At 47.3% G+C, this 16,920-nt stretch overlaps 1 protein-coding gene across 1 annotated transcript in view; it reads left to right on the forward strand.

The window, feature by feature from the left end:
- Positions 1-16,485, forward strand: part of mettl16 (methyltransferase 16, N6-methyladenosin) — a 30,126-nt gene extending 13,641 nt beyond the window's left edge. Inside the window, exons 8-11 of the mRNA XM_048265510.1 lie at positions 2,942-3,011; positions 5,728-5,817; positions 11,335-11,541; positions 15,690-16,485. Coding sequence (XP_048121467.1) covers positions 2,942-3,011; positions 5,728-5,817; positions 11,335-11,541; positions 15,690-16,334 — 1,012 coding nt within the window. The 3' untranslated portion in view covers positions 16,335-16,485. The remainder of the gene's footprint in view (positions 1-2,941; positions 3,012-5,727; positions 5,818-11,334; positions 11,542-15,689) is intronic.
- Positions 16,486-16,920: the final 435 nt, after the last annotated feature.

The following is a 16,920-nucleotide window of genomic DNA, read 5'->3' on the forward strand; positions in this document are numbered from 1 at the left end:
AACACACTCTGCCCTGGCGCACCATCATCTCATAGCTCACGCTCATTGAAGTCAGGATTTGGGTGAATTACTCACGCCCACCTGCCTGATGCTGTTCACTTGCAAGTTGGAAATTCAGGTCAGCGATCATCACATCCTACAGAGCAGAAGAGCACTCAGCCAAAAGTTTGTTCTTTTGGATGTTTGTTTGTTAGCCGTGTCGGTTCAGGCTGTGGCTTGGTCCCATTTCCTGGGTGTGTTTTTTTTTTCACAGCAGATTTTTGTAAAATCTTAAATTATTGTGTTTTTTTTTATCCACCTCTGACCCCAGTGAGTGTGTGTGGTATTTTCACCTTTCCTGCTGTGTGTGTGTGTGTGTGTGTGTGTGTGTGTGTGTCTCTCTCTCTCTCTCTCTCTCTCTCTCTCTCTGGCCTTTCTCAGTCTTAATTAAAGGTGGTGTGAGGAGCAGGGGCAGATGGGTGCTGGGATGGATATGTCACCCTGAGTTTGGTTAATTAATTGGCACACAAAGTAAACAGTTACCCATGACTGTAGCAGACTGCCCTAATGGGAATGGCTTTGTGTGTGTGTGTCATGTGAGGCGTATGAGTGTGTTTTTGTAGGTTTAGGGTATTAGTGTGTGTGTGTGTGTGAGTTGAGGGATATGTATGTGTGTGTGAGTTGAGGGATATGTATGTATGCATTTGGTGAGGCTGAAGAGTTTGTGTATGTGTGTATGGTGGGAGTAGGGGGTGTGTGTGTGTGTGTGTGTGGGACTGGGAGGGTGGCCCCCCCCGTGTGCGAGGGCTGTCAGGAGAGCAGTGGGCTGAGACGGAGATGAGGGGAGTATGGCGTGAGGGTGGAGGGGGTGGGAGGGGCACCATTATGGCTGATTAGAGACGCCACACCTGGGCACCCCGTGGGGACGCGCTGAGTAGGTGTGTGTAGGTGTGTGTGGATGACACAGTGACACAGTGAAAGTGTACATGTTTATGCAAAGGGCTGAGCAAAATGCATAATATAAGAAAGGTGTCTAGACTCCTCAGAGTGTTCTGGATGAGGATTTTTTGAGGACAGTTTGGGTAGAAGTGTGTGTGTGTGTGTGTGTGTGTGTGCGTGTGTGTGCGCACACATTTCCATGTGTATGTTTCTCTGTAGGCATGCCCGTGCTGTCTGTTTGTAGAGATAAATGAGAAGCTTTCACAGGGAGGCGCTTTCCGTCATCTCTCTCTCTCTCTCTCTCTCTCTCTCTCTCTCTCTCTCCCACTGTGTGTTTTTGGCTGGGGAGGGAGGAGGAGGATGTGGGGGGTGGGGGGGGGGGTGGTGGTGTATGAGCCGCTCCGCCAGGTGCCCACGGATGCAGCCAAAAGCCCCTCTGATTGGCCCGCTGAGATTCCGCTCCCCTCTCTCCAGCGCTGAACCAGGGCTGCAATTAGCTCCAGACTTGGGCAGGGCACTCTCCCTTCACCCACCACACACACACACACACACACACATAATGAGTGCTTTCACCAAACCCCTGACTTTGCCAGCAGGGCTGCAACACTGATATTGTAACTTGAAATCATTTTCAGTATGGGCAAGATTCCGGGGGAGATATTGCATACATGTGGCCCAAAATGTCTGATAAATATTGAAAATTCCCTTTATCAGGAGAAGCTGTCAAGCACTGTGACTGTTTAGCTTCAATCTGCATGACATAGTGGATAACATCTGTGGATATTAGGACTCTTTAATATTTTATGGAGTAAAATGAAATGAGACTCTTCCGCCCACACCCCCATCCCCCTCTGGCTCCATGTGTACCCCCCTCCTCCTCCCAGTCCTGCGCCCCTCTCCTCATCTCTCCTCCACTGCCACGTCTGCCCCCTAGAGACCTGCATGCTGTGCCCTCTGTCAGGCGGCGGTGGCGGGCACAGGGAGCTGACAGCACTCAGGCGGACTTAGGAGGGGCAGGCTCACTGCCTCACTACTGTTTCATCTCGTCTTAAGAAGAACAACAAAACACCTAATACTGCTGGTCCAAAAGCCAGACTGTATGGAATTTCATTTATAATATATACTGTATGTATCAGCATTTACAATAATACATTTACAATAAATATACATCAGCCTATATATTTACAAAAAGACATAAGAGCAGATAAAACTTGTTTTGTTGGTTGATAAATGAAATCACATGAAAATAAATCTCATTAGTCACGTTACGTGGACACTTTTAATCCGATTAGAAATGGAATAACAGCTCAATCGGAATAAAAATTATCATATGAACACCTCAATCGGAGTAAAAATGCCTAATCCAGTCAGAATTTTAATCGGAATTTAATCTGCTGTATCTTCTCAAGGAATAGTAGGCAACAACGGTTATTCCGATCAAAGATTCCAAAGCGCTTGAGAGCACCTGTTCGGAATAGAATGTACCCCTTGTAAACAGACAAGTTTCATCATTTCATAGTTTCATCGGAATGACAAAAAACTGTTCATGTAAACGTATGTTGTCTTGATATATTTCTGTAATGCTAGTCAGTGTATGTGTATGTCTCCTGATCAGAATCATCGATGTTGAAGTCATACCAACCTGATCGTACTGGTCGCATTGCAAGTAAGCACTCTACCTCCTGCTGTGTCTTTACCATAGCGACGCTGCCCATCTCTGAGGCTCGTGCTATCGATTGAGGAGAGCTCATCATTTTTAATCGGCGAGGATAAAAATGGATTTTTTTCTCCCACGTGACTTCAAAGCTTTTTCTTCAATGCCTCTTTATGCTCTCTCCTCAGTGTTTCTCCCCACCCCACCCCGGCACAAGTCTTAATTAAATAGCACGGCTTTCCCCCCTCACCCTGAGAGCTCAGCACAAGTTGGGAGGGGGCGGAGTGGTCCAGTGGTCGGGTGACTCGTAGCCCATTTGAAGTCTGCGCCCGGAGCTCTGACCGAGCTCTGCTGGGTTGTGTATTGCAGGTGGTACAGCTGCATGCTGGGGAAGAAGTGCAGCCTGGCGCCGCTGAAGGAGGAGCTTCGAAAACAAGGGGTGAGCACCGGTAGCGCCGAGACCACATCAAAGGGCCTCACATATACACAGGACACATCCGCACACACTACAGCACACCTCTCTCTCCTCACCTGCACATACACAATACACACACACACACACACACACACACACACACACACACACATACAATGTTGATCAAACACAGAAAAATACAGCTACTCAAATGCTGCATACACACATCACTGAATTGCACAGACATACAGTACTGGTCAACAGTCTCAGGCTGCTACTACATTTGTCGCTACAGCAATGACCACATTCATCCACCTCTCGCTCTCCCCAGCAGTACACAACCAACACACAGGAAACACACCAGCACTAAAAAGCACCAAATTGTTCTTCTGGCCGTGGTTCCAGTCCCAGACCACTAGATCCGGCGACACAGCAGTGCCACAATTACCATTAGCCGGTCCAGTTCTTACACATTGGTGGATCTGCTGGCAGCTTTCGGTGCCCTTCAATACTCTGCACACATCTCCTGCACCTCTGGCTGCAATCCAACAAAGAGAATGAGAAACGAATACGTGTGGTCCCCACAACACTGCCAGAGCAAAACATGCCAGACAGCGTAAGACTTTTGCACTTATGTATCCCCCTTCATGTGCACATACTTAAAGGTTGTATCAGCGATTTCAGGCCCAAAAAAGGCCCAAACATAAATTATCACATTCATCTAATCTTTCCTAACGATCCGCTAGCTGTCTGCCCCATAAGCAGACAGTCAAAAAAACGCGTCTCTGTAGGTAGCCTAGGCTCTGAGATCTGTACACAAAAATAATTACTAGCAACAAGGGTTGGCAACCCACTCAAAGGCAAAATAAAGAGTTTCAACCAATAACCGACGAGATGCGCGTTTAGGAGAGTTTTAATTGTATAGTATGTAAATATACTTTTTTGATCCCGTGAGGGAAATTTGGTCTCTGCATTTAACCCAATCAGTGAATTAGTGAAACACAAACAGCACACAGTGAACACACAGTGAGGTGAAGCACACACTAATCCCGGCGCAGTGAGCTGCCTGCTACAATGGCGGCGCTCGGGAAGCAGTGAGGGGTTAGGACCATGGGGAACCAACCCGGGTCGCCAGCGCACGGTGCAGGTGCCCCAGCCAGTCGCGCCACCGCTGGGGCCACGCTGATACAACCTTTAAATTCACTTTTGTATTGCAGTGTTCACACGCAAAATGACCAGGCTGACTGTCAGAAAGTGAATGTGATGGGGGAGGAGAAGTCGGGCCTGTTGGCTTGAGGATGCGCAGCCTCGTCTCCGTTGCCTCTCATGTGGCCCCTGGGGGACGGGGGTGTGTGGGGGGTGGGAAGCAGATCGCAGGTTAATGGCACCAAATTTGTGTCTAATTGCGTTACAGAATGGGCACAAGCTGGTTGATCGCATTAGTGGAGCTTTTTAAAAGGCGGGACGAATTGAGGGGTTCATCAGAGCTCATTAGCTTCTGTCGGACTGGACGCAGTCCTTAGCCACCACACACACAAACACACACACACACACACACACACACACACACACAGAGTCCCTGCCCCGGGTGTTGCCAAAGCTACTGATAGCTGTGAATGAGCGATATCGGCACAGCTCACAAGTTATTATTCCCTTGTCAATCAGCTGTCTCCTCACAGGCCAGACACGTCGCTGAGTATGCCACGCCCAAAACACACACCCACACACCACACACACTCGCATGGACACACACCACTCACTCACTTCTCATCAAGAGGTGTCAGAAATCCTGTCACGATTCATCAGAGAAAGTGCATCATTGGCTAACTTCCAGTGAGAGAGTAAAAAAAAAAGCGAGGGTGTTCCCTCCGGTTCTTCTGTGTGTCTATGTAATGAGAGTGTAATTAATATGCTAATGCAGTACTCTTGCTCCTTCTCTCTTTTCCCTCTCTCTCTCTCTCTCTCTCTCTCCTCTCTCTCTCTCCCTCTCTCTATTTCTGTATGCTTTTATCTTTAACATGAGTGCACTTCATCAGTCAAAGGCCCGGCACATTCCTTGAATTCTTCAACATGCCTGGAAGCTGACCTCCCTTCACCACATTTTTAATCTGTTTAATGTTTCTCTTCACAAATGTATGCTTTGTAAATTTGCCTATATTAAGTTTCAACGTTGGCTCACACAACATATACTATATGTGGCATATACACGATGGAAGCTTAGCTAATTCATTAATCTAGCTGCTGTATGTGTATGCATGTCAAGGGGTCACATGCCTGTGTGTCATATGGAAGCGATTCAGCCGTCTCTCAGGATCGCACCATTTGCCAGACATATGTTCAGGAGTGGGCGGTGTTTTCATATCGCCAATATTTATGCATGACATGTTTCTTTGTGAAACATTCCAGGCACACCAGCATCATTTCCAGTATGCAAAAATAGCAATTTAACAGTAACCGCCTGCATCGTTGAAGTAAAATTAAACCAAAGATTGACCACTGACAGATTATTTCAGCAAACGTGTTAGCAGGAACTCAATCCAAAACCTCCAAACTATGACAAATTGATTCACTGTTGACTGTGAAACTCCAGCCCTTAAAAGAGCCGTGTTGTCCTTTGTTGTTGTTGCGTCTGGGCTGTGTGGTGTGTCTGGCTTGTTTTTTTCCCCCTGTATATGTAGGTCAGTGGGCTGCTCTGCTCACTCCCCTGTGCTTGTGTGTGTCCTGTGCGCGTCTCCTGCAGGTGACTAAAGTGACCCACACCGAGTTCTATCAGGGACGCACCATGCGCTGGGCTCTAGCCTGGAGTTTCTACGACGACGTGTCTGTACCGGTAAGCTGTGTGCACTCACTCCATTATTAAAAAAAAAACAAATCTAATGTAGACATTTCTCTCAGGGCCACAGTAGACAGATCACAATCACAGTACCAACACCCTAGAACAGACTACAGAACAGTACACAAATGTACCACTGATTAACACGTGGATAAAATAATATAATCAGAAATGTTCTGTAGGAATTCAATATGGCAAAGCTCCAAAACATAGCATGTCATTTGGCTAGCACCATGATTCCTACCCAGATGGCAACAACAGCTTCTTGTATGAAGACGCCATGGACTTGATCAGTCTTCGCATGCCCTACAGGTCACAGTGGGGGTCAGAGCGGTAGCACCCACATGCAAATGTGATGCATCCCAACTTTGCCTCAGGTCTTAGAGGCTGTTCCCAGTTCAGCCGGGGAAGCCATACCTGCTGAATATGCAGAGGCCCCCTGCCCTTTTGCGTGTGTTAATAATGCATTCCCCCAAGGCCTTTCCATTTGCTACACTTAGCCCTCTTCCTGGGTGCTCGGGTGTTTGCGTTTCCTAATTCGCTGTAACCCTGGCAACAGTTGCTGGGGTGGTGGGAGCATAGGGCAGAGCCAAAAACCTCTCAGGGAAGAAGTAGTGAAAGAGGAGGAAGAAGAAGGCGGCAGAGGAGGAAAAGAAAAGGGGGTGATGGGTAGACCGGAGCTCCGGGGTGTGGAGGAAGAGGGGTGGCGTGTGAAGGATTGTTGAGGACCCTTGGAAGAGCTCTCCCAGCCCCAGATGTCTTTCCCCCCCTCGCACACCCTCAAAAGCACTTGAGCAGAAAGATTGGCCTACATTTCTGCCTCTCCCAGCCCCACTCTCCTCTCCTCTCCACCCACTCTCCTCTCCTCTCCTCTCCTCTCCTCTCCTCGTCTCTCCATGCTCCCACCCTTATCCACCCTCTTCGACCCAGCCCCTGTAGCTCCTGTGCGGCTCGCCAGCAGTCCCAGGTCGGCCTGAAAGCCCTGCATGGATACAGAAAAGGCTGCACACCTGTGTCCACACACACCACAGCAACACGCCCCATCTCACCCTCCCTCCCTCCCTTTTTCCCTCCCTCCATTCACCTCTCCATTCATCTTATTCTCTCGCTTACACCTGCTTCTGTGCTGTGTGTACATCCATCTCACCTCTTCTTTCTTTTCTCCCTCCTTTGTTTGCTTCCTCCATCCCCAACTTACTCCCTTTCTCTCTCCCTCCCTTTCTTACAGCCCCCCCACACACACACAAATGTAGGACCTGTTTCTTGCTCGGCCACCCCAGTCAGAGGGTGTGTGAATCCCAGGTTATGGCCCATTAGCGGACAGCATGGAAGCCAAATCAATCTGGCTGACAGCTCGATCTTTCAACCGGACATGAAAACATACAGCAGGGGCGGCCGTGAGAGGCCTGCTCTGAATCTGATCCCCTTCATTATAGGGAGGGAACAAGTGAAGGAAAGACACAATGAAAGAAATGAAATGAAAGAAAGACAGAATAAAAGGGAGAAAATATAAGAAACGGTGAAAGACAATGAAAGAAAGGAGGATAAGGAGGCCTTTTGTGAAGGTGTCACAAAGAGGGAGACATGGCAACAGGAGGACAGGACCTAGTGAGATCTAGGGAGATACAGAGATAACAGCTCTACACAAAGACACGAAGGCACAGAAGAGGAGAGGCTCCTGTATGAGACATGTGATGGGTAGGCATGACTGCTGAGAGGCCGAACGCTTGTCCGGTACTCAGTCCAGATGGTGAGCTGAAGGCTGACGGGGCAAAGGTCACCACGTAAGGCAGGCTTTGCCAGGGCTTGACTATGAATAGGGAAGGGTTGGGGGTTGATTATAAAAAAAACCTCCCTGTCACAAACCCCAAGGTTAAATAGCTATCTCTGCCTCCACCAATCGTGCTCAATAATTGAATAATGACCTTATTTTATCTGCCCATACCATACTTCTCAATTACTTTTTTTTTGCCCCCAGTCTCTGAGTGTAGTGTGTGGTGCTGGGGGTGGAGGCTGGGTCCTCCCTGCTGGTTTGGAAAAGTGGGGCAAGGGCAGAGCTGATGGTGGTATGGATTGTGATGCACATTGTGTCGGCGGAGAGCGCGGCTGTCATCTCACCGGAGCCCCCAGCTTTTGTCTGGGGCTCTTGTCACCACTGCGTGCAGCACGCCCGCGTGAGCTGGAGGAAAGATGAGGCAGGGATAAGTGTGTCAGATAAATAATGGACCATCCCTGACCAGCGTAGAGAGAGAGAGAGAATGGAGGGAGGGAGGGAGGGAAGGAGGGAGAAGGGATGAATAAAATGAGGGAGAGAAGAGACGGTGAATTACTGTAGAGGAGGGGCTAAAAGCAGTACCCTGATAAAAAGACAGAGATTTGTGAGTGTGTGTGTGGGAGGGGGTGAATTAGTGTGTGCGTTCATGCAGCGTGGCAGCGTGCACGTGTGTGTGTGTGTGTGTGTGTGTGTGTGTGTGTGTCTGTGCAGTGTGCATGAGTACACAACTCTGTGTTTAGGATGTGCTGTGCTCAGACAGGCCGGCCTGATGGATTTTATTGATTTTTTTTTCCTCAGTGTTTTTTTTCCCTTTCAATGTGAGCAGAAGGCTTTTTGATTGTGTGTGTGTGTGTGTGTATGTCTATGAGAAACACAAAGAAATATAATGGAAAGCGGCAGCTTTGCGGCCCCTTATTAGACGGACAAATTAAATATGGAAATGGTTTGGCCATATGAAGAGCAGAAGTCATTTCACTTCACACTCATGCGGGGCGTCATTGATGAAATAAGGCCATTGTGGCTCGCGTCAGCAGAAACGCTCTCCTCAGTCTGTTCCACTGCTGATATCACGACAATAACAGCCCACATACAGCCCTGTCCCTCCGCATCAACGCGTGGACATTAAGGACATATCGGCACGCCGCACCGAATAAACACCAATGTCATTGCAGGGGCGTGGGGCGTGAAAAGTCATGGAACAGGGCCCCCTTGTGCTGCATTGTAGAATGACAGTGAGGACATTCTTTAGTGTGCAGCCTGCTAGATACTGTAATTGTGAAATTGTTAGCAAACTTTAAATGAAAATCTCTGGAAAAAATGTTTGAAACTGGGATGGGGTGTTTTAAAGTGGTTAGTGGTTGGGGTGTGTGTGTGTGTAAATGGTTAATGTGCATGTGTGTGTGTGTCTGACCAAAGGCAGAGCGCTCTCTCAGAGCAGAGCTGATTGATGGGGGATTAGCTGAGCAGTCTCTGCTGTAATGTGATTAGTGTGACGTGACGTTAGGCGTCTGAACACCAGGGCTCATTTAGTTAGAGCAGCGGATGCTGGCTAGGTCACAGGGCAGCACAGAGTTAGAGAAGAGAGAGAGACAGATAGAGAGAGAGAGAGAGAGGGATGGGCCAAAGGGTTAATGAGTGAAGACGAATTATGGTCCTTTTAGTAGATCAAACACACACACACACACACACACACACACACTTACTCCCACACTTGCAGTATTGCGTTCATTTCTGTCGTATTTCTGGTGAGCAGTGGAGGCTTTGGGTGTGGCAGCTTTGGTCAGTGAGAGTGTCCAGTGGCTGAGTGATGTGGGAGTAGTAGGGGAGCCTGCTCTGGGCTTTGGGCTGTGTGTGTCTGTGACTGTGTGTGGTAGTCGTAGTGACTCATGCTGTGGGCTGTCTGGGTCTAAGTGAGAAGCAGAGACCAGTCACTCACGAGACCTTTAAGCCAGCGTGATGCCTTTAAGACAATCCCTCTGCATCTCTCTCTCTCTCTTTCTCACTCACTCACTCACACTCTCTCCCTAAATATCTCTCTTTCTCTTGCTCCCTCGATCATCTCTCATGCTCACTTGCTTTCTCTGCATAATGGTGTCAGTGACTCAGCCAATGACGTGTCTTGGCCTTCAGGGAAAGAAGCCAGAGATGGGAATGCGTGACTGTCTTCATTTCTCTCTCTCTTTCTCATCCTTTCTCTCTCTCACTTTTTCTCTCTCTCTCCATATCCCCCTTTTGCTCTCTCTCTCTCACACCTTTTCGCAATCTCTCTCCCCCTTTCACACTCTCTCTGTTTGTCTTTCCCTCCCTCTGCTCTCACTCTTGTTTGCTCCATATCAGCGACATCCACACCATGCGGTCTGAGCCTCTGCCTCCCCTCTCTCTCCACATATCTCCATCACCTTATCTCTGACATCATTGTTTTTGGTGAAGATTGTCTCGGCTCACTTGACTGATAAATGGTGGTGCTGCCTCATCATGCTCGGTATGTGTGTGTGTGTGTCTGTGTCTGTGTCTGTGTCTGTGTGTTCTCTGTTCTCCATTCTAAGAACATCTCCTCGTCTGTGGTGTGTTTATGAGTATTCCTGAGGTCAAACCAGAGGATACACTGTTTGTCTGAGGCAGGGGGTGTTGGCCATGGTTTATGACTTGTGTTCCTGTGTGTGTAAGTATCAGTGTGTGTGCCTGTGTGTCAGAGTGACTTGTGAGAGGGCCCTGGATATGTTTGGAATGTGGGCTATGCTGCACAACTGCGCTCGCATGCCAAAGCTGCAGTAACAGCACTCTCGCCCCCTGAAGGGTAACTGAATGTTATCCTCCTCTTGTGGCCCAGCGGCTTTGGCCTTGTTTGTGTGGACGAATTCTAAATATTCTCATAAATCTCCCATTAATTCTCAAAGCGGCCCATACTGCGGGCGTGTTCAGACGTGTGTGGTGTGAAACAATAGTGCGTTTGAGCTCAAGGCAGCCAGAATCCTGCTGGTTGTTTTTCTAAGCTGGGATGAAAATAGGGGAGGGGGTGTTATTGCCTTCTCAGAAGACAAGGTCAAAGGGTGATGCAACTGGGGACCATTCACTTGTGTGTTGCTGCCCCCTTGTGGTGATCAAGTCAGTTTTTTTTCTTCTTTTTTTTCTTTTAGCTTGCAGCCTCTGGTAACGCAGTGGACGGTCATAACAGTACATGAGTTGAATGTAGTATGTGTTCTTATCAGTTACATCACTGCTTTGGCTCTCCTGGTATGCAGGTATGACAGAATGAGAGTGCACAGGGTGTGCTGTCCACGCTATTAGTCACTGCCAAAATATCTGACATAGATTAATTCCCCTGTTCTCTAATCTCTATTCTTGTCGCTGTATCTGTTCTTAGGCTGAAAGGACTGTATGAGAAATACCAGTGGTACATTTGATATTGTGGAGATTTCTTACGTTGATGTGATGTGATGTGATGTGATTTAGGAAATATTGACCTAGTTTAGATAAACACATTTAGATGTGAACATACTGAATACTAAAATTAAACCTAATGAAAATCTTAAACTGAGACTAAGGTTAGTGAAGTATTTCTATAGCATTTGTCAATAGATTACAAACTAAACAATGAGTAACCTTAGCGTAGCAGTCTGTCTGCTATTTCATTTTAGAACAATGGTGTTTGTGTTCTCGCCTTAAGCTCTGTAACCTGAATGTGTAATGATGTCATCCTCCTCCTCCTCCTCCTCTTCCTCTCCTTGCCTGTGGCTTAGTCTCCCCCGAGTAAGAAGCGCAAGATGGAGAAAGCCCGCAAGCCACTGGCCTTCACCATTCTGCAGCCCACGGTCCGAGAACTGCAGATCAAAGCCTCCTCTCTGCCCTCCTCTTCCACCTCATCTTCCTCTTCCGCAACCTGCTCGGAGAGCAGCGATGTGCACACAGTCACTGTCTGGATGGAGAAGACACTCAAAGACCTGCAGGTACTTTACACATGCCTACAGTACACACTCACTCAAAACATTCCAGTTTACTGCTGCTTATATGCCGTATGTAGGCTATGCTCATAGAGTTAGGCTAAGTATAAATTCAATTAAATATCACTTTAGGATGTAGAATGAAATTGCCTTTGTAATTGCCTTGAAACCTTTGGGATGTTAGGTTAAGGCTAAGATGATGTTAATTATAGGCTAGGATAATGATTATGAACAAACTAATATGGGTACAGTTATGTGTTGATTTGTAATCTACTGTTAATCAGTTATTAATTGTATTTCTAGTATCTTTTAGTGTCAGCTGAAGAAAGCTTTGCTTTGGTTTGCTTTGAGAGGTGGAGGTTAGGCTGAATCTTAACCATACCACACTGAATGACATTGAGCTCCAGTCTCTGATCACTGTCCCTGGGCCCAGAGTCACTATGTCTAAGTTTGTCATGATTGACAAAGACATGCTCAGGAAAATTGTTATGCAATTGAAACCTTCTACATGCCTGCTTGATCCCATACCCACCAACTTTTTTAAGACAGTTTTCAGCTGTCTTGAAGATGATGTGCTCCAGGTAGTGAACTGCTCTCTCAGCACTGGCGAGTTCCCTCAGTCGCTGAAAACTGCAATTGTAAAACCTCTCCTAAAAAAGAGCACCCTGGATCCACAAATTCTAAATAACTACCGTCCCATCTCAAACCTCCCTTTTCTTGGTAAAATCCTTGAGAAAGTTGTCTACAAACAGCTATATGACCACTTAAACTTGAACAGCATTTTTGAGAAGCTACAGTCTGGTTTCCGCCCCCACCATAGCACCGAGACAGCCCTACTTAAAGTAGTCAATGATATTGGATTAAACATGGACAACAACCTTCCCTCCATTCTTGTACCGCTTGATCTGAGCGCTGCCTTTGATATGGTAGACCAGGGGTCCCCAACCTTTTATGTACCATGGACCGGTTTGATTCCCATTTTTTTTTCCATGGACCGGTGGTGGGAGGGGGGTTCCGGAGATTCCATGTTCCGTGTTGTGCATGCATTACTTGAAAAGAACTAGCTCGTATGAACAGTAACTAGCTAGTATGAACAGTAAAGGTAACGAACTACATAAAGCTACATCTATCATGTGTGAACATGCTTAACAAAATATGGTAACAAAACATGGGAACTAAACGTGCATTACGAATATAATCAGTGGGAGCCCTGTGCTTGTTTCCCTGCAACAAGAAGGTTCCATCTGGGGGTGATGGAAGACAGTGACACCCTCAGTGTGTTTTGAAATGTCCAGTCGATTGCGCAAATTTGGTCTAAGTTGCAGTCATTGCCGAAAACCTGGCCTAGATAGATCGTGGTGGGAAATGGGAGCGTTTTTCAGCTTTTCTCGGGATATTCTGCTTTGGTTTTCATCCAAAAACCCGCCAGAGAGGTTTCCTCATAGCCTACACACTCTTAAGACCACCGTCATTTGCAATTTCGATCAACTGCTCTTCCTCCTGCGCTGACAAGTTAGGACTAATCGGGATATTGACAAATGGGTTGCGGACCCACTCATTGGTTTGCCGTGGATCTTTGGAGAATGGGAAATAACGTTCAAACTCATTTGAAAGCGCAACAAGGTGATCGCGCACCAGCTGCGAGAGAAAGGGCCCTGCCTCAGTCTCTCCCAAAACCCCCACTACTGTTTGGAACAAATCAAATACACCCCGATTCACACGTCGTACCCACAAATCAGCGACTTGATCTGCCAGTTTAAAGACAGTCGTTATTCTCCCCTGCAGTGACAGGTTGAGGTCATTAAGCAACCCGAATATGTCATAGCATCTTGGATAGCGCACCACGGTGACCCATTCACCCTCTCTAACAACTGTGCCTCAATATCCTCTGACATATCATCAATTCGCCTATGGACAGTGCTTGCAGAAAGCGGTACCTGGGCTATTTTTTTAGCTGCAGCCTCCCCAAGGAGTTCATTGCACATGCCTTTACCAGCAGGCAGAATTAACTCTTCCCCAATAGTAAAGGGCTTCTTAAATTTAGCAATCCGACTAGCCACTATGAGGCTTTTAGCGCAGCCACGTTCACCGATGTGGTTGCTTTACGTACTAGTTGTGGGGCAGCTGTGGCCCACTGGTTAGCACTCTGGACTTGTAACCGGAGGGTTGCCGGTTCGAGCCCCGACCAGTGGGCCGCGGCTGAAGTGCTCTTGAGCAAGGCACCTAACCCCTCACTGCTCCCCGAGCGCCGCCGTCGTAGCAGGCAGCTCACTGCGCCGGGATTAGTGTGTGCTTCACCTCACTGTGTGTACACTGTGTGCTGTTTGTGTTTCACTAATTCACCGATTGGGTTAAATGCAGAGACCAAATTTCCCTCACGGGATCAAAAAAGTATATATACTTATACTTAGTTTTTTGTCCTTCTTGCTTCGCGTTTCTTACGCTCAAAGAACTTAAGGGGTTTGTCTTTAAGTGTAGGATGCTTGGACTCTAGATGTCGAATTAGCTTTGATGGTTTCATTGCTTCGTTTGACAACTTATCGCCAAATACCACACATAAAGGACTTGGTGCATCCGAGTCACCGGTCTCTGCAAAACCATATTTTAAATCGACTTCGTCATATTTTAGTATTGAATGACCCCTTCTTTTTCTTTGAGGTATCTGGCTCACCATCGTCAGTGGGTATTATTGCGAATGTGACATTATTGCGAATTAAATTGAGTTTATTTAGTTTGCATGCATTTTTTTTAAACTCTTGTCGTAGGCTACGGCCCGGTTAGGAATGTGGTTGCAGACCGCTGCGGTAGACCATGCCTTGCTTCTCAGCAGGCTACAGCATCATGTTGGCCTATCTGGGTCTGCCCTTAATTGGTTCAGGACATATCTTTCCGGCAGAGATTTCTTTGTCTCCCTTAGTGACCACTCCTCTGCCACCACTCCCATCACATGCGGTGTCCCTCAAGGGTCCATTCTCGGGCCAGTTCTATTTAGTCTGTACATGCTCCCACTGGGAAACATTATCAGGAGACATGGGATTGACTTCCATAGCTATGCTGATGACACCCAGCTTTACCTTTCTGTCTCCCCCAACAACACCAGCCCTATTGCCAATCTCATTCAGTGCATTGAACGAATGAATACCTGGATGTCTAATAACTTCCTACAACTGAACAAAGACAAGACAGAAGTTTTAGTTATTGGCCCTAAGCCTCAGAGGGAACTTATCAGTAAAAATGTAAGCACCCTGGCACAGAACATCAAACCCCTGGCCAAAAACCTTTGTGTGCTCCTTGACCCGGACCTGAACTTTGAGTCACATATAAATCATGTCACCAGTTGTGCTTTTTACCATCTAAGAAATATTTCTAAAATGCGGCCTCTGCTCGCCCAGGCTGACACAGAAAAGCTGGTACATGCTTTTATTACTAGCAGGCTTGATTACTGTAACGCCCTCTTCACTGGCCTTTCAAAAAAAAAATATTAACAAGCTGCAGTTAATTCAGAATGCAGCAGCACGTGTGCTGACCAAGACCAAAAAGAGAGCTCACATTACCCCTATCCTAGAATCCCTTCACTGGCTCCCTGTCAGTTTTAGAATTGATTTTAAGGTCTTACTCTTGGTTTTTAAAGCCCTAAATGGACTTGCGCCTGTGTATCTGTCTGACTTGCTCTCACCGTACCTTCCATCACGGCCACTCAGATCCTCAGACTCCGGCCTCCTAGTTACTCCCAGGGTGAGGACCAAAACACATGGGGAGGCAGCCTTCGCTCACTATGGTCCTGCCCTGTGGAACAGCCTGCCACTTGCGCTAAGGATGGTCCAATCAGTTTAACTTTTTAAGAAACATCTTAAGACATACCTTTTTAGTCTTGCTTTCTCTTAAATCCCTGTCCGTTCTGGAATTTTAGGTCTTGATGTGTCTGTTCTGTAGCATATGCACGTGTGTACACATGTCTTCATATTTTATGACTTTTGCACCTTGATTTTTATTCTTATTTTTACACTTATTTTATTGCTCTTATCATTCTTTTTGTTTTACCTTATTTCTTAGTGCTGTTGTTAAGCACCTTGTATTGCTGTTTGCACGAAAGGCGCTTTATAAATAAAACTGAATTGAATTGAATTAATGCCTCTCTCTCTCTGCTCTCTCAGATTCTTCACAAGCGCGTCCCCAGCGGCGAGGCCGAGCTCAGTCTCTTCCTGACGGCCGTGGAGAACACCTGGGTCCACATGCGGCAGAGGCGGCGCGAGCAGAACCGGCAGCAGAACGAGTCGCTCTCCCCCGGCGCCGCCGTCCCCTCGGCAGCAGCTCAGGGCTCCGACACACAGCCCACAGCAGCAGCCCACGAGACGGAGAACCAGCAAGGTCCCCAGCCCTCAGGGGAGGTGTGCCAGTCAGCACCAGCGGGTGAGCAGGACAGCAACGGGCATCACTCTGGAGCTCAGGCAGGCGAGCTTGGGGAGCAGGGGCCACTGGATGTCAGCATGGAGTCTCCCAACACACAGGAAGAGGCTCCCGTCACACCGGAGGTCAGCCACTCCTCACAGGATGTGGAAGTGGAAGCCCTCCCTGGCCCAAAGGAAGCCACAGCAGGAGCAGGAGCAGCAGGTTCCCAGCCCCAGAGCCCCGGCCTGGTGCAGAGCTTCCTGTTCAAGAGCCTGCTGAACGTGAAGGTCCAGGGGGCCGACGTGCTGGTGGAGATGCACTTTGTGGAGGGCCAGAACAAGGATCTGATGAACCAGCTGTGTACCTGCCTGAAGAACACCCTCCTCCGCACCGCTTCCAGCCCTCTCTGATGGGGAGGGGGATTTGGCTCCCCGGTTTGCTCCATATCTCTGTGTAGACACTTGCCTTACAACATACCAGTCTTGTGTTATGATTATATTAGGACCCCGAGATTTTTTTTTAAATGACTGATCTCGCAAATACGGTTTGTTTGAAATCTATTTCACCTAATTTTCAAATAAATGTTTTTTTTTTTATGAATTTAGTCATGTTCGCTTTGTTGTATTAGAAGTATTGTGTGAGTGTGTGTGTGTGTGTGTGTGTGTGTGTGTGTGTGTATTAGTTTTTAATGAATATAGACTTATGAAAGTCATACAAATTTAGAATTAGATTTGAAGTGTTGGGGACCATTTCGAGAGATCTCTTAGCAAGTCAGAGAAAGATAGTGTTACCTGATGTTGAGCATCACTTCAATTATTGTCATTGAAGACATCACTGTCAAAGTAAGTATGTTTTTTACTATATTAACATTTTCTACCCACGCAGTGTGTGGTATTCTACCACATGTAAGCTTTTAAATTCCCTTTTCTACCACTAGAGGGAGCCTAGTTTTCAAACTGCATTATGGAACAGTGGGTCATGTCGACAGCTCCTTCG

This window comes from Alosa alosa, chromosome 15 (assembly GCF_017589495.1).
Source record: "Alosa alosa isolate M-15738 ecotype Scorff River chromosome 15, AALO_Geno_1.1, whole genome shotgun sequence".
Lineage (NCBI taxonomy): Eukaryota > Metazoa > Chordata > Actinopteri > Clupeiformes > Clupeidae > Alosa > Alosa alosa.